The sequence below is a fragment of the Pagrus pagrus genome, assembly GCF_965226575.1.
Source record: "Pagrus pagrus genome assembly, chromosome: 20".
Taxonomy (NCBI): domain Eukaryota; kingdom Metazoa; phylum Chordata; class Actinopteri; order Spariformes; family Sparidae; genus Pagrus; species Pagrus pagrus.
In genome coordinates this window covers 14,733,333-14,751,772 of record NC_140207.1, presented here as the reverse complement: position 1 = coordinate 14,751,772, position 18,440 = coordinate 14,733,333, and the positions used below count along the sequence as shown (strand labels likewise).

At 40.0% G+C, this 18,440-nt stretch overlaps 1 protein-coding gene across 4 annotated transcripts in view; it reads right to left on the bottom strand.

Annotated features, from left to right (window-relative positions):
* mllt10 (MLLT10 histone lysine methyltransferase DOT1L cofactor) overlaps window positions 1-16,599 on the bottom strand; it is a 48,683-nt gene extending 32,084 nt beyond the window's left edge. Inside the window, exons 1-7 of one of the 4 annotated variants that reach the window (XM_084340950.1) lie at window positions 15,164-16,599; window positions 11,447-11,526; window positions 8,300-8,354; window positions 5,161-5,270; window positions 4,933-5,036; window positions 4,185-4,278; window positions 371-460 (exon numbers count right to left, since the gene is read on the bottom strand). In XM_084340950.1, the coding sequence (XP_084197076.1) occupies window positions 371-460; window positions 4,185-4,278; window positions 4,933-5,036; window positions 5,161-5,270; window positions 8,300-8,354; window positions 11,447-11,526; window positions 15,164-15,326 (696 nt within the window). In that variant the 5' untranslated portion in view covers window positions 15,327-16,599. The remainder of the gene's footprint in view (window positions 1-370; window positions 461-4,184; window positions 4,279-4,932; window positions 5,037-5,160; window positions 5,271-8,299; window positions 8,355-11,446; window positions 11,527-15,163) is intronic. The other 3 variants (XM_084340951.1, XM_084340952.1, XM_084340953.1) reach the window with 3 other exon arrangements.
* Between the last annotated feature and the right edge of the window lie 1,841 nt (window positions 16,600-18,440).

The following is an 18,440-nucleotide window of genomic DNA, read 5'->3' as shown; positions in this document are numbered from 1 at the left end:
GTTTTGGTTATTTGTAAACATGTTGAGCCCAAAAAAATATCAGCCATCTTTGTTGTGAACATGACTCTTCAACAAATGACCAAAAACATCACACCTCTTATTCATTTGCCATTCTAATTTAAACAAATATGTATTCTGATACACCACTGGTCATAAATAACGTACTGCAAATATGTTCAAAGACGTCAATAAATGCTCATTATGAAGTCATTGTTAGAGCAGCTGAAAATGATTCTTGTTCACTGGTTTTACTGCGTATTTGCCTGTCCCTCCACAGTGTGAGCGTGTAACAGTGAGGGCATATGTTCCTGGTGGAGTCACAGCTGTGGGTTGAAGGCATAGAGAGGGTAAGATCTGAGGGCTGTCTTACCTTCTTGTCCTCGTCTGGGGGTCTATCCATACTCTGAGTGGAAGTGTCACTTAAGCTTTGAGATCTACTACCACGGCCCCTGCTCCTTCGCTACAAAAGTAAAGAGGAACTCCAAGTTACTGGATGAAGCCCAAAGAAAAAAAGGCTAAAATAAGATCAAAAAAGACTTCTGTGATATCCAAAAAAATAAAAATAGACAAAACTTAAGCTAAAAAAAGACTGACTGAACTCAAAGATAACTCAAAATTTGAAAACATTCAAAAACACAGTGTTTCTAATTGAGCATTGATCACAGAAAACAGCTTATTTGTCACTATGGAGTAAAAAATTCATGATGGTAGTAGGTATTTCAAACAAAAAGACATTATCCCTCCACTGAAAAAAGAAAAAAAAAAAAAAAAAAGAAAAAAAAAAGGCAATTCTTATTCAACTTTTATGGACCAAATGTAACAATTCGCACAACCACAAATACTACACATTATAAAAAAAGGGTCGAGGGCAGCGGGAAAATATAACCATAAGTTGTGTTTTTATTGTTTTAAAGCTCCTTTGCCAAAACTAGGATCTAAAGAGGCATCATGGGACACTTTTAACGGGTCTCGGTTATCGATCTCATCCCAAGCCAGCTTGCTTCAGCTCATAGTATCCGTTTCCATGGCGATAAACAACTACATCCTCAAATTACAGCCATATTACCTCCAGGCACAGATCAAGGCTCGTGTTTATCCAGTCTCTATTCAAAAGTACAGATCTATGACCAGAGACTGCGCTTCTCTCGGCATTTCATGTAAAAACTGATTCTCTCAGAGGAACCAAGAGCCTCCTCTGGCCTACATACAGCTCACTGTCTGAGGCACATGGTGATCTCTTTGCTTTACAAATCTAAATCTAGATTTCTATGTTGACATACTGTAAGTGAACATGTAGTAGAGTTCAGAATTTAGTGCTCCTACTGAACGACACTAAAAACCTTGTCATAAATACGATTATGATAGATTATCATTCAACTTTACAGCTCAAGGCTAATGAAGAACAACATATCGTAGCAATCTGTTTTGAGACACAACAACCTATTTTTACTGCTAAAGATCAATCACTTTGGAAAAACAGCTAGTGACAGAAAGTTATACAACAAGGTTTGCCAATAACTGTCAACAAGGGTGCGTGAAACCAAATGCAGCCGAGTGCCAGCAACAGAGACTTAAAAAAGTAAAGCAGATGCATCAGTGAGTGCATTTACACTCCTTAGATTGAAGGAAATCCTTCATACATAAAAGGGGTGTCACAATTTGCCAAAACCACAAATTGATTCACATATTTTCTTTCACATCTTACAGCTATACCACTTTTAGACAGTCATGTCTTGATTTTTAAGGATCAAAAGATAATTTGTTTCATGATGTATTTCCAAATTCTTCTTTATCTTTCTTTATCAAGTGCCATATAACTGCCATTTTCAGAACATCCATATTTTTTGATGTAACACTTTTACATGTAACATTTAAATAATTTATTTAAAATGCATTAACAATATTTCCCCAGTCAATTGGGAACAAACTGTTAAACACAAAACCAAAGGAACAATCACTACACAGAAGAAGGGAACTTTGCAAAAAACAGCTTTAGTTTCCTCAACTGCAAAACTGACACTTTTGCGCGTGTGTGTACAAGCTGCCAGTAATGTTTCTGTGCTGGACGCATGCACGTCAGCAAGGGTGGAGAGAAAAAAAAACAATACTGGGAGAATCGCCGGTCCTGCTTTTGGTTTGATAATTGAAATTGAATGCTCATTTCAATCGATTTTGGATCTAGAATTGAAATCGTGACACCCCTCATATGTCGTCTTGAGAAAAAACACTGTGGTCCAGACTAAACAAGGGTAATCTAAGTTTGAAATTAGATTTGGCTGCTGACTGAGTCCAGTCAAATCCCATATGTTGCTAACATGCCGTAAACATCCATCAAGTGGTGTTTTATGAAACCCACTCTGCTAACAACATTGCTTTCCTCATCATTGATTCTCTCTCGTGCATTCCTGTCATCCATACAATCCCAGCTTAATGACATTATGCCCCTGCATCCAAAGCCATTCATACACGATCAATATAACAGCATGAGTCTTTCCATCAGCATTTGTTAACATTGCAAAATGTCATCCGTGTGTGTGTGTGTGTGTGTGTGTGTGTGTGCGCTTTTGTGTATGTGGATACTAAAGTCTGTCCTGTGTTTCCATCCTACCACTGTTCCAGAAATCACATTAATCAAATCACGTTTTTGTTTTTTTTAAATTTGCATCCCTCCCCCAACTACCTTGTGATAGGTTGTTAACTAATGGAGGTAGAACAACATCTGGAACACAACAGGACATCTCGACAGTGGATGAGTGTGCTGAACACACGTTCTCTCTGAGTATCCAGTTGTTGTATCTGCGTGTTGATATGCCTATCCTTTTCATTCCCCTCTTATCTGATTGAATTCTGCTCAACAATGGCTCGCTATTCACCTATCATACTACAGACCGACTACAAAAGATGAGGTGTGATCATGGACAAGAAAGCAGTAATTCGGTCATTTAGGAGAGAATGACTATTGTATGTCAGAAAAACTGTACAGAAAAAAAATACCGTATGTGAACCTTTGTGCGCTAGTAAATCATATTATTATTTCTACTTTTCTTACTATTCTTATACTGTCTTGAAAAGGAGTAGAAAAGGCTTCAAAAACAGCCTTAAACTTACTAAACTGTTTTATTTAAACCATGTGTCCAATTCAAGCAAAGCAGCACAAAACCTGCTCACCAAATAATAAAAGCTAATTGACGAGACACGTCAGTTGTAAAACTAAGACATAAATCGCTGAAATTCTATTTCCCAAAGAATTTGAAACACATAAATAATGATTAAACCCTATTGGCCTGGTTTGACCTTACAGTGAAAACCAGGCCCATCCAGCACCTGCAAACCTGACCTGCTGTGCCCACTCTGGGCTTAATACACACGGGAGTGGAGGGGCGATGGGCCACTGTTACAGAGATTTAAGGGATAAGGAGGGAGGGGGGATAAGAGTAGATGGAAAGGGGTACATGGAGGGTAAAAGACAGGTGGAACAGAGGCAAGCAGTGGAGGAATTGATTCATTGGTGAAAGAGGAAGGAAATATGGGCGAGAAAGACAGATGGAGGGAAAGAGGGCAGAGGCCAGCAGAGACCAGGAACTGACTGAAGGAGGGAGAAGGTCGAGAGGAAACTGACAACAGAGGAAAGGTTGGAAAAATGGAGGAGAGGTGGAAAAAAGAGGCGAAGGAGTGGGCCGTAAACAGAAATGAAAAGAAGATGGAAGAAGTGATGGTGGGTCATCTCTCAGCGTCATCCATAGGATGAAAGGTATCTCTCAGGAGAAGCAAGTGTGTTATGTCTACATAGTAAGTTAGTGGAACAAAAAAAAACACAGAAATCATATATACTGCATAGTCACATGCAACTAACACTGCGTTGCTGCAAGTCAAAGTGGTTTCATACTTAAACTAATATCAATGCTCTGTTGTTGGGGAAAGAGTCTAATAAGAGCTGGAGAGCAAGACTTGTCAGGTACTATGAACAAATGTCAAATTGTTCATTTGTTCCAGCCTATGTGCAAAAACAAATGCTTGTTCCCGTTATGGTGAATGATTAATTATCTTAAACTTAATACCAAATCATAATCCAAAAAAAAAAAAAATCTCATCTGTCCTTGCGGGTACAGAAGTATTTTAAGGCTCGAGTGTTGTGTCTAAAATATCAAAAGACAAAAGGACAAAAAATATGAGAGGACACTTACCAACTTGCTGTGGTGGTATTTGCAATATCCACAGTACTTGACATTGTCTGCATCCGATCCTTGTTCCTCACATAACAACCCTGCAAACTGGGCGCTGTGGCAGAGAGATGTATGAAGGACATGAAAGGGATGTGAAAAACAAAAAAATACATTCAATATTGAAGTGTAATATTGTAACAATACCAGCAAGTGCTGAACATAAGAAAATATGACCACAGATGGTCGTTTGAGAGGCTCATAGGGAAATTTACAGGGTCCCCAATAAAATTTGTGTAGTGTTAAATGTGTTTAATGTTATATGGTTATAATCATGATTGTATTCGTGTATGTTTGAAAATTAAACAAATAAACAAATGAAATCCAAATTCTGAAAACAAAACACTGGCACATCTAGGGCTGCGAGTGAAGGTTGATGTTGGTCTTGTTGCAGCAGACAGTATCATGTCATGATGATTGAGATATTTGCACAAAGTGCACAGATGGTCAGAAAATGGAGACCAGCATATTGTTTGTTCTGTCTTGATAGTGAGTTTCCTTTAATAATTATTTCAATTCAGTTTTGTTGTTCACAATGTTTCATTATCAGGGATCAAATGGTGAGTTTACCGCGTCCAGGATGCGTACCTATCAACATCACTGTGCTACAGTACTCATCAGTATGACTTATGTGTAGAGTTTCAGTGAAGAGCTGAAGAAACAATCTGCTTCTTTGTCTTTGTGAGGTTAATGTGACGTGAGCGCGTCTCACCATGTGACATGGAAGGCCTGCCTGCAGCCATGTTTGTTGCAGGTCATACAGGCTCCAGTGGCTGCTTTACTCTCTCTGCCCTGGTCCTCACAGATATAACATGTCTACACAAACACACACACACGGTTAAGAGAACAATTTTAATTAAAAAAAAACACTAAATTCCTGATAATTAGACTGTAAATGGGATTTTGTGACATGTCTTAATGTGCAGCTGAATTGTGTTACCTTGTTGTAGCGCTCATGTGGCACAGACTGGAGTACGATTGGCTCCATAGTTGAGACATTGGCGAATTCTACCTCAGGTATGTAAAGGGCACAAACCACATGAGCCCAGCCTGCAAAGACACACAAAACAACCATCAGTCTCTGCACATATGTGACAGCACAAGGTAGTTGTGGCAACATTTCAGGGTTTGCATCAAGATTTATAAACCATCTGCTAAGGTCTTGAATTGTAATAAAAGTGTGCAGAATTTACGTTTTTTATCCACTCGTTTGATTTGTTGGTGGCGAGTTTTACCAATCTGGCAAAACTCAGTAAGATCAGAGTACAGATAACCTGAAGAGCACAATACATACATCACCTACAGAATTTTATCAGCTGGTTGAAAAAACAACAAAACAAAATAAAACAGCCCTTTGCCGCACATTCTTTAGAGTTGTAACTCATGACACAGACTGTAAAAAATGTGACGTCTCTACACTAGATGCATAACTGACTTTGCTATGCTTCTGTGCTTGGGCTGGTTTATTTGAGTTGGGGGGATTGCTGCCTTTTGAACTCTGCCATGAATCAAACAATCAAACCAAGACAGCTGATAATGGTCCCACGTCTCACATTATACATCATTTCCCCTGACTATCTGCACAAAGCTATTAAAGTCCATAGAGTCCAGCGGAGTTTTTGATGAATGCTCATGTTAAAGGTATTTCCTTCTAAACCTCTTTGTGACCATAAATGAAGATAAAATAAAGCCTTCAGACTCTGAATTTCCTTGTCAGTCCATTAAACTTTTGGTTTGTTGGACCCAAAGTGGTCTAGAGAAAAAGGCAATAATGAATAGTACCCATTTGGCCTCAACCTAGAGAACCAAACACAACCTAAACATGGCCTGGCGTAGTAAATTTTTTAATTTGCAAACTGGTAGTTAATCTATCTGAGTAGCCGTTTATTGAGCCCTAACACACACACAGCTGCCTGTCAGTGAAGACAAACTGGGGGCGGTGGGATGACAGTGGGGCATGGTGGAGTGGCAGCAGAATTGACGACGAGCCGAGGAGGAGCAGGAGGAGGTCGACGGGAGGTCAAATAGAGGTGGGAGTCTACTGCCACACTGGAGGTGTCTGTTTTTCCCCCATAGCGGAAACAAAAACAGGCTTAAACTTACAGTTGAACCCCTGACCTGCCTTTGACCTGGTGAGCGGGACAGGGGGAGGAGGGCAGAGGGCGGGACAGAGGGGAGGCGGCGGGTGTAAAATGGGGGCATGTTGTTGTTTTGAAGTCCCTCCAAGAATCTGGAAGAGGCCTATAAAACAGGACTATAAAAGTGGCACAGCCTTCCTCCTCAAACTGAGCATTCACACTTTTACCACCTAAAACCCCAACAAAGCGTCCCTTCACAAGCATCCTTTACTCCAAGAAGTTATCGGAGTCTGATGCGTGGAGACGGGGAGCTTCAATTTCGATGATAACAAATCTGAAGCGTTTTGATGTCAAATTTTAGAATAAAAAAGAAATAAAAGACTTTCAGTTCATAATAATGGCTTTATGAGCTTCTGTGGTAAACCAAAACCATGACACAGGACTCCAGGGTGTGACTGTTTTGGTCGCACATGCATCTAAAGATATGTTCAGTGCGACTGAACATTTTCTTTGGTTGCATCAGTGCGCCTAAAATTTAGCAGTTTATTTTTTTAACAATTGAGATAATCACAATTTCTTTTTACATGTTATCTAAATGAAGAAAAACATGTATTTGTATTAACCGTTAATGTTGTACTTGTTTCAGTTATTTTTCAAGCAAAACTGCAAACATTTGCTGGGTCTCGCTTGTAAAATGTTAGGATTTGCTGCTTTTCATTGTCATTTATGATTGTAAACGAAGAGTATTTGGGTGTTGCACTGTTTGTAGGACAAAAGAAGCAATCTGAAGTCGTCATCTTGTGAAATTCCGATGACCATTTTATGACATTTTTCAACCAATTGATTAATAGTGGGATTATTCGCCAGATTAATGAATAAAAGAAATAATCAGTAGTCGCAGCCCCAATTTGAACAATCAAGAATAGGCTCAAAGGTGACAGTATCAAGCTCTGATTTAAAATCTCCATACCGCTGCAGAAGTCTTTTATTTCTTAGCACTGACTTGTAGGAACTGAACCTCTTCCTGATTTCTCATCTAAACCACTTCAATTTATAGATGTTGAGGCCTTTTGTTGTGCAAATTCTTTCAACTTTTTAAGTTATCATTAAACTCCTGCTATGGTGATAGCACCAATAGCAAGCAGAGCAAACATTTACCAGACATCTACAGCTAAAAGAAGACAAAAAGAGCTCATAAGAAGCAGCTCTGGGTCTTCTCCTTCTTCTCTGTCTGCTATATGTTAAGATCCTGGATCAAACAGACTAATACCTTCGCTCTGCTTGATTACTGTCCCACCTGAAATAACAGCAACAAGTGAAGAGGAACTGACAAGAGCGGAGAAACGGACGGTGGGGGGAAAAAGACATGGTGGGAGGAAAAATGGGAGGAAAAAGAGAGGGAGAGCGGGGTCATGGGAAGGGTAAAGTAAAAGAGAAAGTAGTAAAACGGTGTGTGTTAGTGTTGTCCTGATGCCTCCCTGCAGGCCTGGACACAATCCCACAGCTGTGCCTCTCTCTCTGACTGACTCACACACACACACACACACACACACACACACATAGAGACAGACACACACACACACACACACACACACACACACACACACACACACACACACACACACACTCTCTCTCACACACACACACACACACACACTCTCACATACACACAGAATATTTACAGTCTCCACCAAGCTGACCTCCCAATGAACCCAGAGAGGAGACTCCTCACAGGCCATGCACTATACCCATCCTGGCCCGCCCCCTCATAAACATACACACACACATACACACACTCATAAACCATGGACTGGCAAGGACGGTAGAGAGGCTGCACACACAACAAACACCAACATAACTCTCCCAGCACGCTCACACCCCTTAAACTTGCCGGTGACATGCAACTAATGACAAAATACACAAGAGGCTCAACACAGATGTGTGTGTGTGTGTGTGTGTGTGAGTGTGTGTGTGTGTGTGTGTAGCTGAGAGGGATCCTACCTCCGTTATCTGTCCTCTTGAGGGCTCCGTCTTTGTGGGGACACAGCTCACATCTCTGCAAGGAAAGAGGGAACACCAGATCAGAAACAACCAACCTCATCTACTTTAAGAATGAGGCAAACACACAAGTATGACAAATATGACAGTATAGGAGATAAACTGGCAAGTGATCCTCACTGGAGCACGAGGGCAGAAACTCTCCAGTGTGGTTATGCGTGTCAGTCGTCATGCAATTATTTCTACTGCTCTGAGCCTCAACTCACAAATAAGCTGGTGTTGCTCATCTTAAGGCCTCAGTTACATTTTACAAAGAGCACCGTGTGTGTGATCAGTAGCGGAACAGAAAGACTTTCTTGTCGTTCATCTCTTTTTTCTTCCCTTCCTTCTCCGACCGACTGTGTGTTGAAGATCACACCTCACAAACAAGACAGTTCTTCTGTGCTTCTGCTTTATTCACTATAAACTTCTGTATGGGAAAGTGTGTGATGAAATGTCTGTATCTCCTCTTCAATCCAAAATGTGTCAGAATCTGCACTTGTGGACTGTAAACGAGATTAACTTTTTTTTTTAATCTCATGAAACTGTTCAAATGCTTTCGGTGTAAATACCTTTCGCTTATTAGCCTTCATTAGACAAAACAGAATCACAAGACATCAGCTCCACTGGTCAACTCGATTCAGACAACTCAATTCAGGTTAAGCAGCTAATGCTTTAATTGGCAAATATGAGAAAAATAAGGATTCCTGGTCATTAATTATCTCATTCCTTTCAAATAATGATTTGCAGCAGGTTGAGAATTTAACTTGATTACGTGCACCTTTCATTTTCCTGATGGCACTTTGTAAATCAGAAAATTACTCATAGCTGCCCGCTAACTTTGCACATAATGTCATTTCTTGTGAATACAGATAAATACAGAGGCACCAATTTCTTATAAATATTTTTATACAAGTATATTTCATGGTCTTTAAAAGGAACACCTCAAACATGTCGTCTGTCTGGAATACCGGGAAAACATGTTTGTACACAGATTCCTTCGGGGGGGAGAGTCTTGCTCTTTAGCACTTTAGGCGTCAACTTCAATGTAAAGATTTCACACACTTGACAGCTCTGCAATGTTCAAAGTATTTACATGCACGGAAGCGACCTTCTTATTGTCAGATGTCTGCCCTTAACTCATTTTTTCAAATGCCATGTAAATTCATCAGATTAAGCGTTTCAAGGAAAACCTGGTTGTCCTGCTAAATTCTGCCATGTGCGCACACATGAATACAGCAAGTAGGCAGATCATTCCTAGCACCTGTATCAACAGCTAAGTAAGTAAATCTAACCCTGACAAAATCTTGACAGCCTCTTAGATGTTTGCCGAGGTCATATTAAGTTTAAACTCAACAAGCCTCACCAGTTTGGGGCTTTTGCGCCAAGTTTGAGTAAAAGAACATGTAAAATATGGTGACATGATTCAGAGATCTGTGGAGAGCAGGTCAGACCACGGGTCCTGCAGCAATAATTAGAAATGCAGTTCTTTCCAGGCCCATGTTCCTGGGCTGTAACATTTTCATATGCGGACACAGACTTAATAGCGTTATGTTTGCATGCCATAGTGTGCCACGCGGCTGGTAAACTGGCAACCCCCTAAACAGCATTTATGATAATCTTTTATATAGCATTTAAATCTGGATTAAAAACCATTTGGTGAGATATGATGGTAACTGGTACTGAAAATACAGATCATGGAGGTACAGGCAGGCTAATCTCCAAAGACAGCAGGAGATGGAACATGCCACAGAAAATCCTGCCGGGGGAGGCTGTTTCTCCACAAAAAGTGGCAGTAAAGAGGCAGCTCTGTGCAAACCTCTGATATAATTCTCTTGTTACAATGCCTTTGATATTGTAGCTTCTGCCAAGCTGTAAGGAAATGGAAAAGAAATAGACATGGTGGGCTAAACAACACATGCAAGCTTTCAAGTCTCACTGATGACAAAAATCATACTACAGCTCTATGATTTGTGTGTTATTTAGTACAATACAAGTCCTTCTCAGGTTCATCATTTTCAAAAAGCCAAATGAAAGCTCTGTGAAGTGAATTTTGTTAAGTGTAACTCACATCTTCCTAAACATCTGAAACAACTGCAGTAAACCACATACATCCAGTAAGACTTACAGTATGGCCGGGCACTATACCAATATTTTTATTTGTGTAAGATTTTATCCATTTATATTTTAAAGTGGAAACAGCCAGTTTTTCTGTTGCGTTTCCAAGTGGTATTATTGTTGGCAGCACTGTCGCAAAGACAACTGCATTGTTCTCGTTTTCCTCAGAGCAGCAACTTCCAACAACACCGGACAAAACATGAGTTTTGCGTTCATTTAGTCTATAACAGAGACATAAAAGCAAAGATGGAAAAGGGTTACAGGGAACCAATCTAATGTCGATGGTGCTGTGATACTAAAGTCATTACGATCAGCATTTACCTCACGTTACCTTAAAGCAAGAACTTGTCAATGTCCATTTCAATATTAAACAAAGAGTTAAGCTTAACTTACAATATACAAGTTTTTTGCCTTCAACTTATAATTCTTAAGAAAATACTGATTGCACAGTTTAAGGGCTGTAGGAAAATTACACCATCTACGTATAGATTGGTTCCCTATAAACCTCACTTTCAGTATGCTATTTCGGCCTCTGATCGTGATTTTTCCAGAAAAAAGAAGGTTGTGCAAATAAAACAGGAAGTGGCATAGTTTTCCCTGGTTGCTATCCCCAAGTAATGCTGGGACAACTTGTATAACTGTGGAAACTCTACACTGCAAAAGATAAAGAACCCCCGCTGATGGAGGAGGCAAAGGAGGAGAGGAGGGAGAGTGAAAGAAACTGACGTTAAACAAGAGTGAACGGACAACTAAAATATTCAGAAACAGTGGGACTCTAAAGATATTGACAAATATTGCAGTGACTTCATCCCGCATTGTGCCATTTCAACTGGTTTGCTCCACGCCCTCACCTGCCACTGTTTTCTTAGTTCATTTATAAATGAAAGCACTGTTCAAGGATTAGCATGAGTGCCACCATTTTCACCAGACAGTCCTGTTATTCCAGGACTTCACTCATAAATGATGAATGGATAGTTGGATCGTGTGACTCACCACGCGGGCTGCTCTCTCCTGAGACTCACACTTTCTGCAGAACCAAGGACCAGTGGGCACCTGCACGATGCCATAGCAGGCTGAGGAGAGACGGAGGGAGGGCATGAAAGTGAGGCATTACAACCACAGCAAAAGACTACAGAATTCAGTAACACTGTGATAATGAAACCACATCAAAGTTGATGACAACTGATAAAATCTTAACAAATATCACACTACCTTCCAACCTGCCAGAAGGCAAACTTGTGACTGAGCTGATTCGAATGCAGAACTGAGCCGTTTTTGATCTGACAGGCTGCTGTTGTTTTTATATCACGCTACCAACAGCTGACACACTTTGTAGCGCTACAAAATATTTTAAGCCCGTGGGACCATGGCAGAATCACTGACGATGCATTATTAACAACACACGTAGTCGTCATTATTGATTATTGTTTGCTTTACGTTTATGTTGCATTCAGACAGTTCATAATCTTTACTGTGTCTCGCCCACATAATAACATGAAAAAGGTCAAACGGTTGTCAGCTGCAAAAACTTTATTGTAACGATTTGATATTCAGTTATCAAAATGAAAGGTAGAGGTTACATCTAAAAGTTTCTCAGAAGGTCAGAGAAGACTCGGTCACTATCTGTGTCTCATGCTTTCATACATTCTACAAAATTCTGTCAATTCTCAATATTGTGGCACTGCTTTAGCCAACAATATGATTTACAAGATGGACTTTAACTTCAAAACACACATAGTTCTGTCTCTGTGAGTTATAACCGGGTTTCACTGATGCTGATGCGACTCAGACTTGAAGTTGCAGTACACAGTGCGGTCAGTGCTACCCTAGATGCGGCAGCGCTACCCTAAATAGCCTACCTCTACACATTTTCAGATTATGTCTGATCTGACCAGAGCCCATAATCCAATGATATAAACAGCTATAACCCAGATTCCTGAGAACAAAACATCCAAAGGTTACCAAGTTCAGATGAAGAAACGGGTGACCAGACCTACAGACAAATCATCACGTCCCGGTTGATTAGGATATTGTGGACACACACCTGATTAATTTTAATAATAATGGCTGGCTGATCCAATCACTACAATTTTTTATTTGTTGCCACGCTAACCCATGCCACATTAATTATGCAGCTTGAATGCTTTGTTGTTATTTTAAGCTCTTTTCTAAGATTCAAAGGAGTGCTCAAACACACAAGAGACATGTTGTAACTCATCATAGATTTGTAAATGAATGTTTGAGACTGTGCTTGTTACTGGAAGTCTACTACACCCTGTGTAGGACGCAGCTATACTCACTAGGCAAGTACTCATACCCAAGCGCTGCCTAAATTGCACAATATATATAATAATCATAATATGTACATTCACATAAGAAAAATACAAAATTAAAAGGTTAAATTCTCCACCAATTTTACACATTTAAGTGTGTTTACAAGTCTTTGTGAGTACTATTACATATGTGAAGCTGCATGTAACCTGATAAATTGCCTCCAGTGATGTCACTCAGTGACTAAGTTGCATTGTGGGTATTATAGGCACCAGGTCGTGAAAAGGAAGAAGAATGAGTGGATCAAAAACGGCAATAGGTCTGATTCTGCTTTATCGATTTTCTAGCATTTGTGTTTGAACTGTCCATAATGAGTGTCCATAATAGCGGTACAGGAGTGCAATGTTAGACTGTTTACCAAAACCTGATGCCTACATTACCCACAATGAAACTTAGCCACTGAGTGACATCACTGGAGGCAATTTATCAGATTACATGCAGCTTCCTCTGGAGCCACAAAAGGCTTTTTACAACTTTTTCACATGTGCCTTATTACTCCTCAAGACATGTGGACAGACTTTAATGTGTAAAATTGGTGGAGTAACCTTTAATTATACTTCTGAAAGCCATGATTTTGACAAAATCATTTTTGACTCATTGGACTCTAGGGTTTCAGCAGTATAACAATTTCACAGTGTACCATGTAGGGGGAAAAAAAACTATTCTCATACAGTGTATATCTGCTTATCTACAGTACTGAATCACATCTGTCAGACCATAATATTTTGTTAAAATAAAAAAATAAATATTTGTTCAATTAAAAAAAAGTTCGGAGTAACGGACTGTGTAACTGATAATAATATTAATAATAATAATAGTGTAATATCGTGATACCAAGAAACCATGATATTTTCTGAGATGTACCTTACCGTGAAAATCTCATACTGTTGCAACCGTTGTAGACACCATCGACTCTCTCTAGTTAATTCTATCTGTCAAACATGTTTAATTTAAAAAGAAGCTGTCATAACTGTGGTTCAGTGGCAGATCTGGACAAGGTAACGATATGACAGAGTGCTGTTGCTTATCTGAATCAATATCCTGTGTATTCTTATCTAATACAGTGCAGCTTGTCTGCTACCAATAATTCACTCAAGGATGAAGATGTGGCTTTCATGTCACATCGCCTGTGTATCTTTCCCACCATCCCCAAGTATGTGTCTCTGCGATTCATTACACATGAAATAGAGTATGTTATGTGCTCCATGGTCAGTTATTGAAGCAGAGACATTTAACCAGACCACATTTGGGAAGTGACTTGATGTTTAACAGCAGGTTTGTGTTTTATCTGTCGTCTGATATCCAAAACATTCAACAGCTTTAAGTGTTTAGAGACACTTTGTATTGAAGCTTCAAAGGTCCACTTTTATCATGGACAGACCATGTGATGATACAATACGGTATATGAGGCCTGGTAGTGTGCGTTTGGTATGAAGTATAACAAAGCCCAAACAAATAGCATTCCTTGCTCTCTCACTATGCTCAGTGAGACACAGTACTTTTCTACAGTCCTTTATGACACGATACAACCTCGATGTAGAACACTATGAGATCTGGACCGACCGTGTCTCTGATTATTAAATACAAAGTCCTATCACCATTATCACTGTCTGGGGTTAGTTTCTGCACCTTTAAACCAGCAAAGAGAAAACATTTGACTGAATCTGACTGTTGCCATGTATCAAACTGTTTTTCTGTTCTTCTACAGACGTGCTCCTGTCTGGCCTATTAACCATCCAATCACTAACAAGCTGTTACAAACAAACCCATGCTACAAGTGCACACTGTAACACCTACAGTGTGTGGTATATGTGCACATGGCCAGCTGTTGACTTTGTAAACACTGGACGTCATCATCTGAGTCATCCTGGGTGAGCACATCACTGTCACTGTCCCAGCAGCTAATATGTAGCCATTAGAAACCATTGTTTTGCTGCATGCACCGTTCAAAACATTGGACTCGAGCATACAAAAAGCAGAGTTTGATGAAGTTCCACCTCCATGTCGGATGCAGGGTGGAGTTATGTTAAGTATACAGTGGGACGAGCTACATATTTTGAAGTATCCCTCCTTCCCTATGTTCCACTTGACAGCTTCTGACGGGCTTATAAAATAGTAGCACAACTCGCAGCCAGGAGCGTGTTCATGAGGCGGCTGCCAACTATCGCCCATGGAGGATTAAACAGCCTAAATGAACTACCCAGCCGAAGCAGCGGACTGCCCCGCTGCATTAGTCGAGCCTGACCTCAGCCTGGCCTTGGTGAGGGCAGGCGGAGGAGGTGGCTCCACACGGAGCGCTCCATAACCTTGCAACAACACAACGCTAACTAGCCTGCAAGCTAGCTGCTAACTCCTAGCCGAGCTAACGGCACAGCTTACCTTGATGCACTGCGACGTTGCAGCCGTGTCCGTCGCAGTAGACTAGCGGATTTTCCGCCCAGCCTCTCTCGTCAGAGCAAACACAGCAACCGCCGATCATCTCCTTCATATTACTCGTCGAGAACTCGTCGTCCGCCGCCAGACAACGCTCGCCGGAGACCATCTACGAAGAAAGCGGACATGCGGAAAGAATACGATGCACGAATAAACCAAAACCTTCGCTGAACACGCCCCTCTTTCCCTTACAACGGCACTTTAGGTCCCACTCGATCCCAATGTCATGTTTTGAACGTGTTTACGTCCCCTTTAGACACCGTATTTTTTCACCAAAACATCCACTTCACGGCGCGACGGAGAGGAGAAGAGGGGGGACTTCGTAGAGAACAGGAAATGCGTAATGACGCAAGGCGCGTGTGTGTGCGTGCCCTCTGACAGGAAGTGAAATACGGATGTGATTGGATCGCCGACAGCAACGTTCCATTTTGGTTCCACATGGCCGAGATGGGTTGAAACTTTGTAGTTAAGAGGCTTAACTTTACTCGATTCACTGTCAACAGTGTAGCAACATGGAGGTAGGCAAAGATGTGTCGTATTACTGACAGAGACCTACCAAGCTCAGCAGCTGTTGCAAGCACCATGTTTAGGAAACAGATGTGTGTTTACTAGGCCATGTGTTATTTAAAACAGATTTGAGTTTTTACCACGTGTTTGTTTATTGCAAGGACTGTAAGTCTCGATCTACTGAGTAGACTAAGAGACATTTGAATTGCATAGAGCACGGCTGCATTAAAAACAAATGTGAATATTTTCAGTTCAAGATGAAAAATCAGAGACTTTCCCTTCAGTGTGAGGATCGTGTTGATTGTTTTACAAAAAAAAAGCTGAATTTAAAGTGGAAATCATTAGTTGATCAAAAATGAACTGGCTATAAGTTTGGCTAATTACAGATCATTGATTCGGATTACACAAGTGTCAGGATTTGCTGTTTTGCTCTGTTTTAAATTATAATGTTTTATTTTCTAGTTAATTATCTTTTGGTGTTGGACTGATGGTTGGAAAATACAAGGAATCCATCAACTTGGGTTCAGGAAAAATTGTCACATTTTCTTTTTTGATTATTATTTTAAAATGTTAAATAAAAACTATTAAGTGTGGGGACCCTTCGCTGAATTTGATTGTTTTTTTAGACTAAACCATTAACTGTTAAATCAAGAAAAAATTTGCACAATAATCAGTAATGAAAATAATCGTTACTTGCAGGCCTGGAAGAATTGTGTATTTTCCCATAATAACCATACCAGAAAGTATCACTGTTTCATGGTATCATGGTGTTACACAGTTGTATTTGCTATCATTGTAAGTTACAAGTATCCTGAAGAGAATTCAAACGGATGGGATTTATGGTTGAAAAAATGTCTTATTATGTATTGACCGACCTGAAATGTAAAACATTTTAAACTTGAAATATTTTTTTTATAACACTACCACACCAGAATTCAATACCTTCAAATAAACGTACTCTGTATGAAAATCATGACTTTTTTAGACCACAGTGCAACACTAACTTACACATATCAGTTGTTACACTAAATTCTGTTGCTGATTTGACCTTACTTTGGGATTTTTTCTACATTTAAGATTTGATTGGTGCTGAGTGAGACCATTTAGATCACTGTCGTATCACTTTGCTACCACTCTATAGGCCGACTGTGCATGTTTGTAATTATGGTATATTCCTAAAAATGAATTTTCAAGCTCTAATGCTGAGTTGTCATTTATATTTATACACATCCATACATGCATCCTTAGAAGTTAAGCTTGTAGGTGTTTTATTATGTTTTACTGAGTCTTCCTAAACATATTCAAAACAACATGACAATAGTTAGATGACAAAAAACACATGTAAACAACAGCTTCTTTTTACAGCTTTAAATGCAATGACAACTATAGGTTTTAATCAATTTAAATTATTTTTTTAAACAAAATGATAGCTGATATATATAACAAATTTGAATCATTGTTTCTATGTATACCTACACCTCTTGAAAATCAGCAACTTGGGTTGGTACTAATCATTTTGAGGAAACTAAAATATTTTATGTTTGTCACCATGCCTTTTCACTATGATTAAAAATATAAAAGGTAAAGACCTAGTCAGCATAAAGCTAGTACACTGCATACTGCTGTTTGAAAGTCTTTTCATTGTAAAGATGAATACCTTTTATCTTTCAAAAAATATGAAACGGGCTTTGAGAATCGTACATCAGGCTGCATATCAGACCTGTCAATATACAGTTTTGTTTTGACAGCATCCCCATGCTGTTGCCAAGGATGCTCCAGAACACACACACACACACACACACACACACGTACTCCAAGCACTCAGCTGCTGCTTGCATCACCGATTCCTCTGAGCGAGCTCCCGCTCTTGGTTTCCAGAGAAACGTAATGACTTGCCAATAATGCGCAAGAGCACACGAGCGTCCTCCGTGTAATATGGTGAGCGAGAGGTCCCTGGGAGTGCCTGCCCATTGTTTGCTTTAATTTCAAATTGCTCAAATGCTCCAGTCGACACTGGGCACTGCACTAAAAGGGGGTGTGGGAGGGATGGGGAGCTAGGGGAAAAGGAGAAAAAAAAGTGAATTGTGTGTGGCAGGGGAAAACCTATTAGAGCTGGAGAGAACAAAGGGAGGCGAAGGAGGGGGCAGCGGTTGTGGAGGGGCCCATATAGCTACTGAAACACTGAAAATGGCAAATGATTTTTACAACTTGCACTTGATTAAGTCAAAGTCTGCTCAAATCATGTATAATGTTCCTCGGGCTGTCAGAGAAGAGATGTCTCCGAGACAGAAAATTGCAGTGACACTGTCTTCTTTCAAACACTGTGGGTGACCTCAAGGTACGGACGGTATAGCACTAAGAGCTTTTATACAATTTCAGGTATTTTGTGATTATAACCAGGCAGTCCTCTTAGATACTATGTTAGACGTCTGTTGTTCATTCTTTATGTCAAAGTTGTTGTTTGTGTGAGGATCGATAAACCCGGCGACAGTCAGCTGTGTGCTTTTGCTACATGAAAGATGTATGTGGATAGAGAAATTATTACAATGTAACACACTGAAGAAATCTGCACCATTTTCCTGCAATTTAAATGTAGCCTGTAGAGCCGGATTTCTGTCATAGGCCACTGCCTCTGTCAGGGTTTTCAAGTTTTGTGCCTGTATATTCAGCACAGTCTATTTCACTTGCACATTATTGTAGTAAAGCTGGACCTCGG